This window comes from Erpetoichthys calabaricus, chromosome 11 (genome assembly GCF_900747795.2).
Source record: "Erpetoichthys calabaricus chromosome 11, fErpCal1.3, whole genome shotgun sequence".
Lineage (NCBI taxonomy): Eukaryota > Metazoa > Chordata > Cladistia > Polypteriformes > Polypteridae > Erpetoichthys > Erpetoichthys calabaricus.
The window spans coordinates 95258695-95275855 of NC_041404.2; the positions used below are offsets into that span (position 1 = coordinate 95258695).

At 38.2% G+C, this 17161-nt stretch overlaps 1 protein-coding gene across 1 annotated transcript in view; it reads left to right on the forward strand.

Moving 5' to 3' along the window:
* The window catches only part of hspbp1 (HSPA (heat shock 70kDa) binding protein, cytoplasmic cochaperone 1), an 85850-nt gene extending 70262 nt beyond the window's left edge, over window positions 1–15588 (forward strand). Inside the window, exons 7-8 of the mRNA XM_051933713.1 lie at window positions 2009–2120; window positions 15330–15588. Coding sequence (XP_051789673.1) covers window positions 2009–2120; window positions 15330–15407 — 190 coding nt within the window. The 3' untranslated portion in view covers window positions 15408–15588. The remainder of the gene's footprint in view (window positions 1–2008; window positions 2121–15329) is intronic.
* Window positions 15589–17161: the final 1573 nt, after the last annotated feature.

A 17161-nucleotide genomic window follows, 5' to 3' on the forward strand; every position in this document is an offset into this window, starting at 1 on the left:
TAATAATAAAGATGATGAATAATAATAACATAAATAGCACACTGCGCTTATGCAAGGGACACGAGCATTACTTTCAGATTCCCAGAATCATTTTCAGTTTCACTGACTGTTTCAATCTCACTGTCTGAAGACAGATTCACTTTGTCTCACGGCTGGTGAGAGGCGTTCTTACAAGAAGCCATTATGAGGCTAGTAGAACAACATTGCCTGGGTAACGCTCAGGCCCAATGCTTACACGAGACATGCCTATACCGTTGGCACTTTTACAGTCCAAGTAAACCTTGGGTCTTATGCCAGACACGTCTATACCATTGCCCGAGTGACACTCAAGACTAACGCTTTTAGCACTATTTTTACAGTCCAAGTGATGCTTGTGCCTAATGCTAAGGAGGTTAAAATGACACAAGTTGAGCTCTGAGTCACATATTTTAAAATCCCAACAAACACTGTTTAGGTCAGGTAAAAAAGAAAAAAGATTCATACATAGATAGATGCACTTTCCGTTTATTGTCCTGTGTATGCAAGTTAAAAACTGCTGAAGAAATGAAAACGATGGTGCATTACAGTTAAGAAAAAGAATGAAGTGTCACAAAATAATTGTCAAAGTACATTTATAGCATATGCTGAGTTGCTCTTCTTGAGAATATGGCAGAAAAAGAGAACACCTGAGTAAGGGGGTTTGAATGAGTAAAAGTAAACTGCTCTAGTAATGTTACTATTTCTTCTTGGTAGAGATTCATTCAAGTCCGTAATATGACAAGATATTTCAGATTTTAGGTAGTGATACCAAAGTGTCTTTTGATTTGTTTTACTTTAAATCAAATTTAAATGATTTAAGTCATCTTTATAACATTACCAAATACCAATATTGTTAGAAAAAAGGAAAACAAAAACATACTATGACTTTTATTGAATTTTGGAATCAACTTGGTAATGAAGTATCAGTTCTTGTGATATCCATAAAGTCAGATGTAATGTTTTGCTGAACAATCAAAATATGACATTCTCAAACCTGTTTTATCAAGTTTACCGGAAGTGTTACAGCATATATACAGTATGTATTTTTTTATGTAGCCATTGGAACCATGAAATAAACAAAGAATATTAAAATTAAAAAAATATACCTATGTATATAATTTCAGTTTCTTTTTCATGGTTCTGATTGTATCCAGATTGCGTTTTTTCATATGCAGTTTTTATTCATCTTGTTATTTTATGGCCAATGACTCCATGGGGATAAGCAAAAACCATATATAGCTCTATACTATGCTATAAATGCAACAACCTCTGTCAACTGGTAGTTAATGCCTACCTAAATAAGTAGGATGAAAGTCTTAAGACATTTATAATAACATTCATGAAAATAATATCCATCCATCCATCCATTTTCCAACCCGCTGAATCCAAACACAGGGTCACGGGGGTCTGCTGGAGCCAATCCCAGCCAACACAGGGCACAAGGCAGGAACCAATCCCGGGCAGGGTGCCAACCCACCGCAGGACACACACAAACACACCCACACACCAAGCACACACTAGGGCCAATTTAGAATCGCCAATCCACCTAACCTGCATGTCTTTGGACTGTGGGAGGAAACCCACGCAGACACGGGGAGAACATGCAAACTCCACGCAGGGAGGACCCGGGAGGCGAACCCAGGTCCCCAGGTCTCCCAACTGCGAGGCAGCAGCGCTACCTGAAAATAATATAGTTTATCCAAATAGTCATGCAAAATACATTTAGAACTGAACAGTAGGCAGCGTAAAGTTCCTCTTTTCCTGTGTGTGCTTTATGCATTTGTGTGCACTAATACTTTCATATTTCAAGTGAATGTTCTTTAATTTTTCAAGCTGTATTAAATTTGTATGTATTTTCAGTGTTCTAACATTGTAAATTTTAAGTGCACAATACATTGGAATATTTATTTGGGAAGCTTTAATGGTTTAAAGTTTTAATAACTATTTCTTACGGGACTGTTAATCACTAGGTATGTTTATTTCCCACTAGTCTTGTGAACGATTCACCAAATGGTGTGAGGGAATGCCAGTCTCCCCGTCTTCACCTTGAGGAATTGCTACACAAGAAGACTGAAGACTTGTCAGGAAGAGAAGAATGTCAGGTATACACTCATTCTGTTATTGTTTGGGATGCAAAGCATAAATGTAAATTATTTATATAGTAGTTTAAATCTAGAATCATGAAGTAGCCCGTGTAGTGTCAATAATTAAGACAGGGACTAAGGTAAACATAGTATAAACTTCATATAAGTATAAGTTAACTTACAAATTTAGATTACCCCCTTTGGCATTCTCTAATGTTTACACTAATTTGTGTTAAACATTACTTTCTTGGTTTTTATTACATTTAATATTATCAACTTACAGCAGTTATAAGAAGCAGCAGTGAAAGATCTTTTTCTAGTTTTAGACGATTTAAGACATTACTTTTACATTGTTATAGAGGGTGGATTAGGATTCTTACAGTTAAGAAGAATATATTGAGTTGAAAATATGAGGTATAGGAGGTAACAATGGATGACAGCGCTTCTGCTGTGTTTGCAGTTCAAAATCACCACCCCTACTTTGAGTGCTGCCTTCAAGAGGCATTGGATTGATTTAGAAATGCAACACTCACATTTCTAAGATCTGGCTCTCCCCCTCATTTACTGATGTAGAAACCTGTATTGCATTTCAATAAACAGTATTTTGGGAATGATGCCTTCCATGTTTGAATTTGATACTTCTGTTTTCAAGGAGTAACTGTTACTATTTTAGCAAAAGTGCACACATTTTACATATTTTGACAACATAAGTATCAAGAATATTGGACATATGGATTATTTGACACAGGTTATGTGATATTTTTTTTTGCCATGGATGTTTTTCACATCCTTTGGAACTGTCCACCATTGATCACTTATTGACGCTATTGAGTTTGAATTTTTAACATTTAATTTCTCCACAAAAGTATGAGATTATTTTTTTTTCCTTGCACACTACTACAGACTACCTGAGGTAAGTAGCATTAAAAAAAAATCTTTTCAGTAGAGTATTCCATAAATATGTTGTTTCCATTAATTTATTGAAAAGAGCAAGGCAGGCTTTTACAAGCACATTTTTAAAGGTTGCAGAATATACTTTACTTAGCTTTATCAACAATATCAGAAATAGCGAGAATTTTTTTTTTTTTTTACCAATTGCATAAAACACTTGTCTAATTCAAGAAAGTAATTCCTAGATGCATCTTTGGCAGCAATTCCAGTGTTGAGTTTGTATGCATAAGTCTCTGTCAGCTTTGCACATCTGGACATGGCAATTTTTCCTCCGTGCTTGCTTCTGTGCAGAAATGCATAAACTCTGTCAGATTGCATGGAGGTCTTGAGTGAACAGCCTTTTTACACAATCAGTCACAAATTTTCGGTTGTATTGAGTTCTGGATTCTGAGTAAATCTCTCCAGGACATTGTTGTTTTGAAGCTATTTCTGTGTACTTTTGGCTTTATGCCTGGGACAGTTGTCTTGCTGGAAAACAAATATTTTCCCAGTGCATAGGTTTCACTACTTCAGGTTTTCTCTAGGATATCCCTGTATTTTGCTGAATTCATTTTACCCCCTTTCTTTCAAGATCCTACTGCAAAGAAGAGTCCCAACAGCTTGACGCTGCCACTATCATGCTTCATGGTGAATTTTTGATAATGTGTAGTGTCTGATGATCATAAAGCTATATTTTAAGACCTTCTTCCAGCTGTTGGAGCTTGGAACAAGGCAATCGCAATGCAACTTTTTGAAGAAAATAAGCCATTTTTTTCAGAAATTATTCTTGTCCATTGGTCTCAACATTCAGGACAGATGTTTTGGAAACTGCTTGTTCAATTACGTATCTTTGCAAAGATGTAGTCATCCTAAAGTTTTACACAACACCAAAAATTGTATCATTTTCCAACAAATATTGTAACTTCAATATGTGCATATATTGTTTTTCGAAAAAAAACTTGGTACAGTGGAAGAAATGCACAAGGGAAACTTGTAGAAGGCTCTAGACACAGTAACAAAAGATGAGTACTGAAAATGTTTCCAGGAATGGAAGAAGTACTGGGACAAGTGTATTGCATCTCATCTTTTGACAGGGGCTAAAATGGAATTGCTGTAAGTTGTATAATAAAGTTCTGGGTTTTTTTTTGTTTTTTTTAAACACTTGGAGTATTTGGGTTCTTCCTCATCCAACATCCATTTGTACTCCTGGAATTTTTCAGGATGCTTCCTGAGGTTTCTTTATAGAGAATCCAGAATTATCCTCTAGACTCCCTTTGATGCAAAATAGGGTGGACTCAGTATCTGCACTCAGAGCTCGGACGACAACTCCTCTTAAGTACTGTGATCGCCATGATTAAAGCACTAAAGTCATAGAAGATGCACCAATCTGGAGACACAACAATTGGTCATGTCACAACCCACAAAATGGTGATGGGAAATGTCATAGTTTCCATGCAAAACACTTCTTTCAAAATGCTTGAAAATGCTCAAGTGTTAATAGGCTACAGCACTTTCAGTGCTGTTTTTGATTTTAAAAATGTGGGAGACTGAACCACTGCCAAGCATTAACAAAACTTGCCAAGAATGTATTGTTTGTTTGCTGCTAGATGGCAGCAAAGACCATAAGATGAACTAAGTCATTGCTGTCTTCATCAAAATGTATTAAGAAGTTTCAAATATTGTTAATGATTCCAAATTTTCACTGTCATACGGATTTTGAGCCGCCAGAAAAAAATAATAAATACAAACCAGAAGAAGGTGACATTCAGAACTATTGGGTTATTCACAAGTGTGAATATGAGGGGAGTCACACTTACTTTGCATTTTCTTTTCAGATGCTCACAGTTTTACAAGTAAGTGAGCTCATTTTTTTTATATATAGATCTTGCAAAGTGCAGATTTTTTTTCCAGATGTGAAGTTGAAAAGACTCCACACTTTAAACTTCTTTGTGTTTTCATCCCTCCACACTATTTACAGTGTTCATTTCTGATGCATCTCAAAATGTGAACAGAATGATACATAACAAGGAAATTAATCAATAGCAAAATTTATACCCAACTTTTTTTCATCGATTGTTATTAATAACTTTGATTAGTTGTTGCTGCCTTAGTTACATTTAGCTTCAGTTGAGTACACATGGATTTCTTATCTAATTGTCTATCTAATTGTTCAAAAGGTTTGCAACCACATCCTCCTTCTGACCTTTTTATGCAGATATAAATCCCCCAGTGCAGCATCTAGCATTTCACAGAAACATTTATAGCTTCTGTTTGTATCAGAGAGCATGGTTACAACCTCTAATTAAGTTGCTGACCTTTTGAACTATTAGCAAGACAATTGTAGCAAATACTTTTGGCAAAAATACACACAAGATGTAATTCATGAAAATAAGCGAGCTGGTGGTGGTGGCCATCTCATTTAGATCTTTCTCACTTGCTGTGAACATCAATCTGTATTCAATACCTATATTATGATTGGCCAACAATTATGCCAACCTGATAATTCCATGAAAATAAGCGAGCTGGTGGTGGTGGCCATCTCATTTAGATCTTTCTCACTTGCTGTGAACGTCAATCTGTATTCAATACCTATATTATGATTGGCCAACAATTATGGCAACCTGATAATTCGCTGTGCAGCCAGCATTGGCAAATGATAGTGTGTATGATTGGCCAATAATTATGCCAATCTGATAATTTGCTGTGCAGCCAGCATTGGCAAATGTTTTTTTTCCCAGCACCCCATGATGCTTTGCAAGGCCAGTGTCCAGCAGCCAATGTCAGATGAGGATATTGCTAACCCAATGGTTCTCTAACTGTGCATGAGAGTTAAAGAAACAAAATAATTTAAAACTAGAATCGACACAGTCTATTGGTGTTGTGTCTTTATTTTATTAATGTTCAAGTTACTCTGCTGTCTTTCATTGACTTTTCTTAAATCACTGCATTTCAAGTACTCTTGTTGTTGCAACACTTTTTTAAACACAAGAGCACGTATTATTACCACAAGCAAAGCCATTGAAATTTTGTACCCAGGTATAAGAAAACTATGACTTAAAATCACATTGTTTTACTATATGTGAGGAAGGAAAAAAATACCTGAAAACTGTCAGTGCTTCAGTTATTTCAGTTAGGTAAAAACAACTACCTGTATAATCTAACTTGAAATGGCATCGGAATGTTTGTCTCAAGTCGTGGAATACAATGCACACAGCCAGCATGAATTTGACTGGAAGGGAGAACATCGTGGGCTTAATGGTACAATGTCAATATCAATGTCAATTTCTTTATATAGCGCATTTAAAACAACATAGGAATGCTGTGGTCAAAGTGCTTTACAATAATAGGATAAAAGAAAAAAAAGAAACAAATAACAAATAGAAATAAAAATATATGGACATAAATAAAAATAAAATAAATAATAAATAGAAGTGATGTTATATAATCACAATGATGAAACCATCAGTATTACTGAAGATCACGGAATGCAAGTGAATAGAAATGAGTCTTTAATCTTGTTTTAAACAGTTCAATTGTAGACGACTCCTTTATATGATGAGGTAAAGAGTTCCACAGGCGACGAGCAGCAGCTGCAAGAGCCCTGCCACCCTTGGTTTTACACTTGGTACGAGGGACAACAAGAGACAACTGACCAGAAGATCTAAGCACTCTGGATGGCTGGTGTAAAACACACAATTAGGATAAATAGGCAGGAGCAAGCCCATGTAAAGATTTAAAAACTAGCAACAAGATTTTAAAATCAATTTGAAAACTGATAGGCAGCCAGTGTAAAGAAGCTAAAATAGGAGAAACAGAGTCATACTTTCTTGCCGCAACCAGAAAGCGAGTGGCAGCATTTTGGACCAACTGTAAGCTGTGTATCAGGGATTTGCTAATCCCAGAATACAGCGAGTTGCAGTAATCAAGGCGAGAAAAAATAAAAGCATGAGTAGCTTTCTCAAGATCCCTAGAAGATAAAAAAGGCTTGATCTTGCCTAATAGACGAAGCTGGAAAAAACAACTCTGACTACAGAATTTACTTGTTTCTCAAAAGAGAGGTTACTGTCAAAGATTACACCAAGACTGCGGATTTGAGGTTTGCAAAAGACAGAGAAAGAGCCGAGAAGTCAAAGACCAATTTGGGCTTTAGCTGATGGACCCACTATAAACACCTCAGCTTTATTTTAATTCATATCAAGAAAATTATTAGCCATCCAGGATCTAAATTCAGAAAGACAATTGTGGAGTTGATTTATTGCAGAGTTGCAGACGGGAATATAAACCTGTGTGTCATCAGCATGGCAGTGAAAAGAAATGTTAAATTTCCTAAATATAGCTTCAATAGGATGAAGATATATAGGGAATAAAATAGGACCCAAAATGGATCCCTGAGGAACACCATATTTAAGAGGAGCAGAACGAAAAAGTGGAATTTAAAGTCACTGAAAAGTGTCTACCAGTTAAATATGACCTGAACCAGTTAAGAGCAGCCCCTTTAATCCCAACAAGATATTCAAGCTGCATCAGCAATATCTCATGGTCAATAGTGTCAAAGGCAGCAGACAGGTCAAGAAGGAGAAGGACTGCCGTGTCACCTGAGTCTGTAATAATAGAGATATCATTGAATACTTTCAGGGGGGCTGTTTCAACACCATGAAAACACCTAAAGCCAGATTGGTAGATCACAAATAAATTATTGGAGTTAAGGTGATCGACCAATTGATTATAAATACAGTAATCCCTCCTCCATCGCGGGGGTTGCGTTCCAGAGCCACCCGCGAAATAAGAAAATCCGCAAAGTAGAAACCATATGTTTATATGGTTATTTTTATATTGTCATGCTTGGGTCACAGATTTGAGCAGAAACACAGGAGGTTGTAGAGAGACAGGAACGTTATTCAAACACTGCAAACAAACATTTGTCTCTTTTTCAAAAGTTTAAACTGTGCTCCATGACAAGACAGAGATGACAGTTCCGTCTAACAATTAAAAGAATGCAAACATATCTTCCTCTTCAAAGGAGTGCGTGTCAGGAGCACAGGCTGTCACAGAGATAGAGAGAATAGCAAACAAATCAATAGGACTGCTTTTAAGTATGCGAAGCACCGCGGCACAAAGCTGTTTAAGGCGGCAGCTCACACCCCCTCTGTCAGGAGCAGACAAAGAGAGAGAGAGAGACAAAGAGTTTGTTTTTCAATCAAAAATCAATACGTGCCCTTCGAGCTTTTAAGTATGCGAAGCACCGTGCAGCATGTCGTTTCAGGAAGCAGCTGCACAAAAGATAGCAACGTGAAGATAATCTTTCAGCATTTTTAGACGAGCGTCCGTATCGTCTAGGTGTGCGAACAGCCCCCCTGCTCAATCCCCCTACATCAGGATCAGAGAAAGTCAGCGCAAGAGAAAGAGAAAAGTAAGCTGGGTAGCTTCTCAGCCATCTGCCAATAGCGTTCCTTGTATGAAATCAACTGGGCAAACCAACTGAGGAAGCATGTACCAGAAATTAAAAGACCCATTGTCCGCAGAAACCCGCGAAGCAGTGAAAAATCCGCGATATATATTTAAATATGCTTACATATAAAATCCGCGATGGAGTGAAGCCGCGAAGCACGATATAGCGAGGGATTACTGTACAGTAATTCTTTCTAGAATTTTAGCCAGAAATGGCAGTTGGGAAATTGGGTGAAAATTGGCTAAAACTCCAGTATCTAATTCTGCCTTTTTTAGACAGGGACGGACCCCAGCATGTTTAAAAAAATGAGGGTACAACCCCTGCACTTATACAATCCTTGATAATGGCTAGTAAAGATGGGCCCAAAACATCAAAGGCTTCCACTAAGAGGCGTGGTGGTACTATATCGAGAGGGGTGGGAGCTGGTTTAAGGGTGTCAATAGTTCTTTTTAACTGTGAAAGTGAGACTAGATTAAAGGATTCTAAGACAATGCCCTGTTTAACAGTAGGAAGTTCATAGCCAGTTTGAACAATGCCACAGCGGATAGTATCAATTTTGCTGACAAAGAATGATAGAAACTGCTGACATGAATGAACAGCGCTATTTAATCCCATCACAGAATGAGGGTGAATGGCCGCATTAATTGAATTAAATAAGGCCCTATGATTCTTAGAATGAGGAGATACTAAATCAGCAAAGAAATCAAGTTTAGATTTCTTAACGGCTACCTGGAAGTTGAATAAAGAAGTCCTATAAATCTGTTTAGAAACGATCCCTCCATTTTTTTCCAACGCCGTTCAGCAGCTCGACAGGCGTGGCGCAGCAATCGCGTAGTTTCATTTAGCCAGGGAGCAGGTCTTCCCTTATTACTGCTTATCTTGGGTGGAGCAATTGAGTCTAAAACCGTTTTACAAGAAGAATTAAAATTTAAGACAGAATCATAGGTACCATTATTTTGGACATGCACATCAAGACTAGAGAATATGGTTTTAAAATCGGATATAATAGAAGAATTTAAAAAGCGCGAGCAACGTGGGGGACAGCTAGTAGTCGGGACATCAACAGTAATATTCATATCCATCATTATAGAAAAGTGATCAGTGAAAGAAACATCGCATAAATCAATATTATTAACAGAAATATCATGTGTAAGAACGAGATCAAGGGTGTGACCAAGAGAGTGAGTTGGCGTATTAATATGCTGGATAAAATTAAATGAGTCCAATAGTGATAAAAAGTCATTAACCAAAGGTTTCGATTGACAACAAACATGAATGTTAAAATCACCAACAATAAATACTTTGTCATGGGAGAGGGTGATATCAGCCAGGAGATCAGAGAATTCAGAAATGAAGGTATCAGTAAATACAGGAGGTCTATAAACCACAGCAAACAACAAAGAAGGGAGCTGCACACTTCGAAAAGTTGCAGTTCGAAGCTGCTAAACAGACCCTTTGTAAAGCTCTGACACAAAAACATACTTTTAAAAACAGTGGCAATGCCCCCACCACGACGAGTCAGCCGCGGAGAGTTTAAAAATGAATAACCTGATGGTACCAAGTCAGTAAAACATGAAGGGTCACCATTTAAAATCCAGGTTTCTGTGATGAAAAAGAAATCCAGATTATTTGAGGTAATAAACTCTTGCAGAATAAAAGTCTCACGTTCAAAAGAGCAGCCTTGATAGAAGTAGAAAGAGCACATTGTGGGATGAGCACGGGTGAGCGTGTGAAGATTAGCGGCGTTTACTCCCCGAGAGCACACCGAGGAAAAGTGATGCCGCCTTGAAATGGAGAACTTAAATCCGGTGTCCAGCGCCCATGAACCAGGGATGGAGTCCTGTGCAGAAGATGGGTCATAGACGACTCGCAGACATCGGGAATCAAAGCTGTGGGACTTGAGTTGGCATTGTTTAATAGCAATTCCAGCTCTTTTTCCACGACGGCGGCAGGTGCGTTTGCGTCTCCGAGGGACATTCAACTCACTGATACAGGTCAAAACTAGCTTCCAGGTGAAGAAGTCAGGAGATGAATAAAACAAGGGTGGAGGTTCACAAAAAATCCCATCAGGAGATGAAAATTGAGAGGAAAGCAAGCCAGAAAATATGTTGAGTAAAGACTCGCGATCGTAGGACAGTGGCCATTGGGATAAAGTAAAACATAAAAACAAAGTTAAAACATAGACTAGCGAGACAAGCAAACGGCCAGCCACAACAGTCTGCGCCATCTTTACATAGTAGGTGGAGTGCAGAGGATGGTGACTCATTCACAAACTTTTCACAGATATGGCAGAACCAACAATGAATACAAATGCAAGAATATATTGTGGATTTTCTTTGTGAAACTGTAAGGACTGCTGTAACGTGGTACTTCACTATAAATAAGGTGCCTTTTTAAGTAAAAAAAAAAATGAGATTTGAGTACAGCTATATTGAAATTCTGGTATAAGTATCAAATTACATACACATTCAAATATATTGAACTTTGTGTACACACATAGATAAAACTGTTCTTGTATTTGCATGCAGTGTCATGTCTGTGTGCCATTTCTCATGTTCTACCTTTTTTTAACAACACAAAACATAATGGACATTAGCTGGCGATAATTCAAATATATTGAAAATGAGAATAAACATCTAGGGAAAACCTGTTAAAAAGTGTCTATTGAATGGCAGTGAAATTATACCTACAGGACTTCTTCCTAAAACACCCACCACCAGTTTCTCCAGTCTGTGCGTTTTAAACCACTGTTAGCATTTCAGGAGGAGAGCAAAAGATACCGAAATAAAGACTTGACGCTGAGAGAAAAGCTAAAATTGCTGTTATCCATTCAGGAGCGTGGTAGAAAAGTTAACTGAAGCTTAATAATTAGTTAATAATTAAATATCATGTTGCATTGAGTGCTGTGACAATGGACACTACTACTACAGTTGAGATGTACCTGCTATGTCTGATACTATATATATATATATATATATATATATATATATCCTTATATATAATTTGATAGTATCCGTATGTATGGTGTCCGCGTCAATACCTCGACTCAATACAAGTTAGAAGCACAAGTAATGACGGCTGGGTATTAACAACGGTCATTGTTTAAATTTTAGCCGATCTCAGATCAAAAATGAGTGACGATCATAATGCAGCCACAACAGCAGCTGCTGCAGAAAGGATGTGTAGGAAACAAAGTCACATGACTGACGAGGAACGTAGACTTGCTAATGTGATCAGACGTACACAACGTGCACAACAAACGGATGAGCAGCGTGCGGCTACAAATGCTACTAACGCTGAAAGAAATCGTGCAAATCGGACACAAAGGACAGATGAAGAACGTACGCTACAGATCGTGCCAGCCGTGCGCAAGCGACTGAAGAAGCTTGAGCAGCCACAAATGCAGCACGGGTTGAAAGACATCAAGCAGCCCGTGCCTTGCGGCGTGAAAATGCTCAGCGGCACGGCATTGCCATGTGCAATCACACAGATATTATTGAGGACGAATTTGACAACCTGTGCAAACATTGCAACTCATTCAACTTCACCTGTGAGAACAAGCAAGGTGGAGAATACAATTGCTGCCATAAAGGTCGAGTTCGAATTAACCCTTACAGATACCCTGACAGGTTTAAGAACCTGTTGACATATTGCACCGTTTGAACAGGAAGCTCTTCATTACATCAGCCGAAAAGGTCTATTTTAGGCACAAATCAGTGCCATGATAACAAAATCATTTCAGGGACTTAAAAAATAAACAATTCTTTGCAGAGAAAGTATTGATTTTCACAAACGTAGAATTTGTAGCCCGATTTGATCGGGCTCCCAGTCGCTAGTATATGCAGTGGGGCAAAAAAGTATTTAGTCAGCCACCAATTGTGCAAGTTCTCCCACTTAAGAGGCCTGTAATTTTCATCATAGGTATACCTCAACTATGAGAGACAAAATGAGAAAAAACAATCCAGAAAATCACATTGTCTGATTTTTGAAGAATTTATTTGCAAATTATGGTGGAAAAAAAGTATTTGGTCAATAACAAAAGTTCATCTCAATACTTTGTTGTATACCCTTTGTTGGCAATGACAGAGGTCAAACGTTTTCTGTAAGTCTTCACAAGGTTTTCACACACTGTTGCTGGTATTTTGGCCCATTCCTCCATGCAGATCTCCTCTAGAGCAGTGATGTTTTGGGGCTGTCGCTGGGCAACACGGACTTTCAACTCCCTCCAAAGATTTTCTATGGGGTTGAGATCTGGAGACTGGCTAGGCCACTCCAGGACCTTGAAATCCTTCTTACGAAGCCACTCCTTCGTTATCCGGGCGGTGTGTTTGGGATCATTGTCATGCTGAAAGACCCAACCACGTTTCATCTTCAATGCCCTTGCTGATGGAAGGAGGTTTTCACTCAAAATCTGACGATGCATGGCCCCATTCATTCTTTCCTTTACACAGATCAGTCATCCTGGTCCCTTTGCAGAAAAACAGCCCCAAAGCAAAGGTGCCATTAATACAAATAACGAGTGGAGGACAGAGGAGCCTCTTACAGAAGAAGTTACAGGTCTGTGAGAGCCAGAAATCTTACTTGTTTGTAGGTGACCAAATACTTATTTTCCACCATAATTTTTTTTCTCATTTTGTCTCTCATAGTTGAGGTATACCTATGATGAAAATTACAGGCCTCTCTCATCTTTTTAAGTGGGAGAACTTACACAGTTGGTGGCTGACTAAATACTTTTTTGCCCACTGTACATAAGGGTAGTCTGTCAGTTCTGAGATCCAAATTCAAAGAGATAGGTGCCAGGCTGAGGAGCAGAACTGACAAGATAGACTTCTTTGGAGTTCTGCCTGTGACACGCCAGTCAAGGTAAAATTGAGGAGATTAGAAGGCTTAACGCATGGCACAAATCTTGGTACAGGGTAGACGGGTATAGGTTTATGGGTCATTGGGACTCCATTTGAAACAGATGGAACCTGTTCTGCCTTGATGGGTTACACCTGAACTGGAGGAACACCAATGTATTGGGGAGGCGTATGAGTAGGCTAGTTGAGGCCAGATTTAGATCTAAACATGGAGGAACAAACAATGGTGTAGAAATAAAAATGCATATTAATGTAAATTCTAACCCAACATTTAAATGTAGAAGGAGTAACACGTTAAAAATAGCTTGCCTTAATGCTAGAAGTATCAAACATATGGTAAGTGAGTTGGAGCCGTATGCAGCTGAGCATAATTATGATAGCAATAATGGAAACCTGGCTAAATAACAAAGATGGGTATGTGTGTAACATAGAAGGATACTCATTTTTAGGAGGGACAGACAGAACAGAAAAGGAGGTGGGGTTGCTGTTTTATATCAAACAGAATTTAAATGTAAGTCTTCTTCAGTTGGACGATGAGCCCCATCTTAGTGAGGACATGTGGTTCACCTGGAAAACATTAGGGAAAGCGGTCTTATTTTAGGAGTGTGTTACAAACCACCCAATTCAGACAGTAATTTCAACACACATCTTTTTAGTAATATCAAAAAGGCAAGTTTACAGGGAGATATTATAGTCATGAGGGATTTTAATTATCCAAATATTACTGGATAACCCTGCAGATGGATTAGTTTTTAGAAGTAATCCGTGACTGTTTTTTAACACATTATGTTAAAGCACCAAGGTGGGGTGAAGCTTGTCTGGATTTAGTATTTTGAAATAAGATAGAATTGAGGGTGTAGAGGTGATTAAACCACTAGGATTAATTGACCATAATATAATACAATTCTCAGTATTTTGTAAGAATACAGATGCAAAGACTAAAATTGTTAAGTTGAAGTTTGTTAGGGCAGATTTGGAGCAGTTGGGACAAAGTCTAAGGAGGATAGAGTGGGATAAGCTCTTAAGTGTGGAGGCTGTCGAGGAGCAGTGGAACAGGATTAAAAATGTTTTACATGTAATGCAGGACAGATACATACTTAAGTTTGGAATTAATAGGAAATTAAAAAAACTCCACAGTGGATTAATAAAGCTGCAAAGGAAAAAACTGCTTTATAAGGCATATAAGACTGATGACTGCAAAGTGAATCTTAGAGCGTATGAGAACATGAGGGCAACCATTAAGAAGGATATCAACTCAGAGAGGAAGCGGCAAGTTCATTGTACCACTTGAACATCACGGAGAGAATAAAACTGAATAATAAACAAAAGTGCTAACTTTTACAAGTAGCCAAAATTTACACTGTGTGTTACAGCAACAACTCAAATGTATGTTTTTATTATATTATAGTAATAATAAAAATAGCCGCTCAATACTCAAAACACAGAGCTCCAGGACTTGATCCAGCAAACTAGCAGGCTGCTTGCTGCTTGTACTGACTGACACATTTACAAAACAAGATACTCTGAAGGAGAGGTGTAAAGGAATTTTAGGTGGCCCGGGACTAAGTTGTTTCGTAGGCTTCAGGGATTCTAGGGTTAAAAGACCGTTGCACCATTGTAAACCACTCAAAACTAGTTTAGTTTATTTTGATCCCCATTGACTTTAATGCATTTTGCCAAGTTTGCTGAAATTCCTGAGGATTTTCACATTTTCTCTAAACTCAAGACAATGCAAAATCATTGGGGTTCGCACATCACTACTCACACCTAATATTTTGGAAATGTTTTTTTGCTCTTAATTTGAATTTATTTATTATTGATATGACAACAGGAATATTTTATTGTGCAAATTAAAGGGAGTTCTAGTATGGAGTTTGATCAGTGAGAATTGTTAGCAGTTAAAAATGTGAGCTTGAAACAAAATAATTTTAAAAAGATTAGCTCAGCACTGATCCCTTCTTATTTGTTTTTATTTCTGTTTCTTTATAGGAAGTGCTGCAGTACTGTGACCATCTGCTGAAGTCTTGCTTTCATATGCAGTGTGAAGAAAATGCAATGGACCGATGATGATGATAATTACATTAATGTTATTTTTTTTATCTTAATTTTGGTGATTTCTTAAAGCAGATATTACCAGATTACAGATGGTTCATCTTTTGTACACTTACTAAAGTTAAAGCTTCTAATAACTTTTCTCTTTTTCATTATGAGGTTACAGTCTCATTATGAAATAAAAATAATAACTATATAGTTGAGTAGCCTGTTACTTGAACTACATTGTTTAATTATGTCATGTGTCCTTATTTTTCTGCTAAGTAGTTCATTGTGAGGAAGCAGGGCCTGATGCTGTTAGCTCTTGTTATTGGAACAGTGTTTTGTGTCATTTTTTCTTAAATCCTATACCAGGTACAAAGTGAACAGATTAAAACATGTTATCTGGCTTTGGTTGCAATAGAAGTATGTTAGTCTTCCTGTTCTAGTATGAACTAGGGGGCTCCACCCCCTGCTCGCTTCGCTCGCCAACCCCTGGTCTTGGGTAACCCGAAATACATTTGATAGAGAGTATTGTCGTTCTTGGTGATTGTTACATATGTATCATGTCTACTGCCACGATATCTGTAGGTCTATGTAATATATGTAAATGACAATAGCAGTTTAATTGTTATGTTATGTAGGTATAGATGTGCAGATCTATGTATGAGATATATTGGAGTGTAAAGGTGTAGATGACGTATATAGGAAGTACAGATATACACAATATGTGTAGTATAGATGGCGTGTTGTCCGTGAATGAGTTTTCCTTGGTATGGAGTTATTATAATCTTAACGTTAACGTCACATGAATGCCGAACTCTTGAGAAGGCTACATAAAGTTGTCCATGTCTAAATACAGGCTCAGAGAGGTAAAGGCCGACTCTGTCCATGGTCTGTCTTTGGGATTTGTTGATTGTCATGGCAAATGCAGCTTTAATGGGAGATCTGCGTCGTTTAAGTGAACAGTATTGTTAGCAACCATTAATAATGTATCACTGTAATGTGCTTCACATATGCTGTGTAGTTTGGACGTTTGGTGAGTCCGTCCGTATAATACGGAGCGTTCGTTTATTCATATTATACCTCTGGTGTCGTGTGTGTGTTCTCTGTGGTTGTCCTTGTAGGCGCTCCGTACTATGTCGGGTTTGACCATGCTGTGGTTTGTAGACGTGTGGGAACTCCGTACTTTCTCTGGTTTGACTGTGGGGCGGGACGCTGAGGTCTCTTGTGTTTGTTACTTCCACGAGTACTATTGTATTACTGTACTGTGATTCACATATGCTGTGGAGTCCAGATCTTTAGGGCATCTGTACTATCCTGGGTTTTTGGCTGCGGTGTGTTAGACATGCATTATAGGCGCCTGCACCTTCCTTACTATGTCGGGTCTGACTATGCCGTGTAGTGTGGGCGTGTACGGTTCCGTACTCCTCCATCTGGTCTCGTGTCTGTGTGTTCTGTGGTTGTACTGTTAGTAATGTATCACTGTAATGTGCTTCACATATGCTGTGTACTCTGGACGTTTGGGGATTCTGTCCATTTAATACGGAGCGTTCGTTTATTAATATTATACCTCCGGTGCCGTGTGTGTGTGTGTTTTGTGGTTGTCGTTGTAGGCGCATGCGCCCTCCGTACTATCTCGGGTTTGACTATGCTGTGTCTTGTGGACGTGTGGGGACTCCGTACTCTCTCTGGTTTGATTGTGGGGCAGGACGCCGAAGCGTCTTGTGTTTGTTTTTTCTGTGAGTACTCATATTATTGTATTACTGTAATGTGATTCACATATGCTG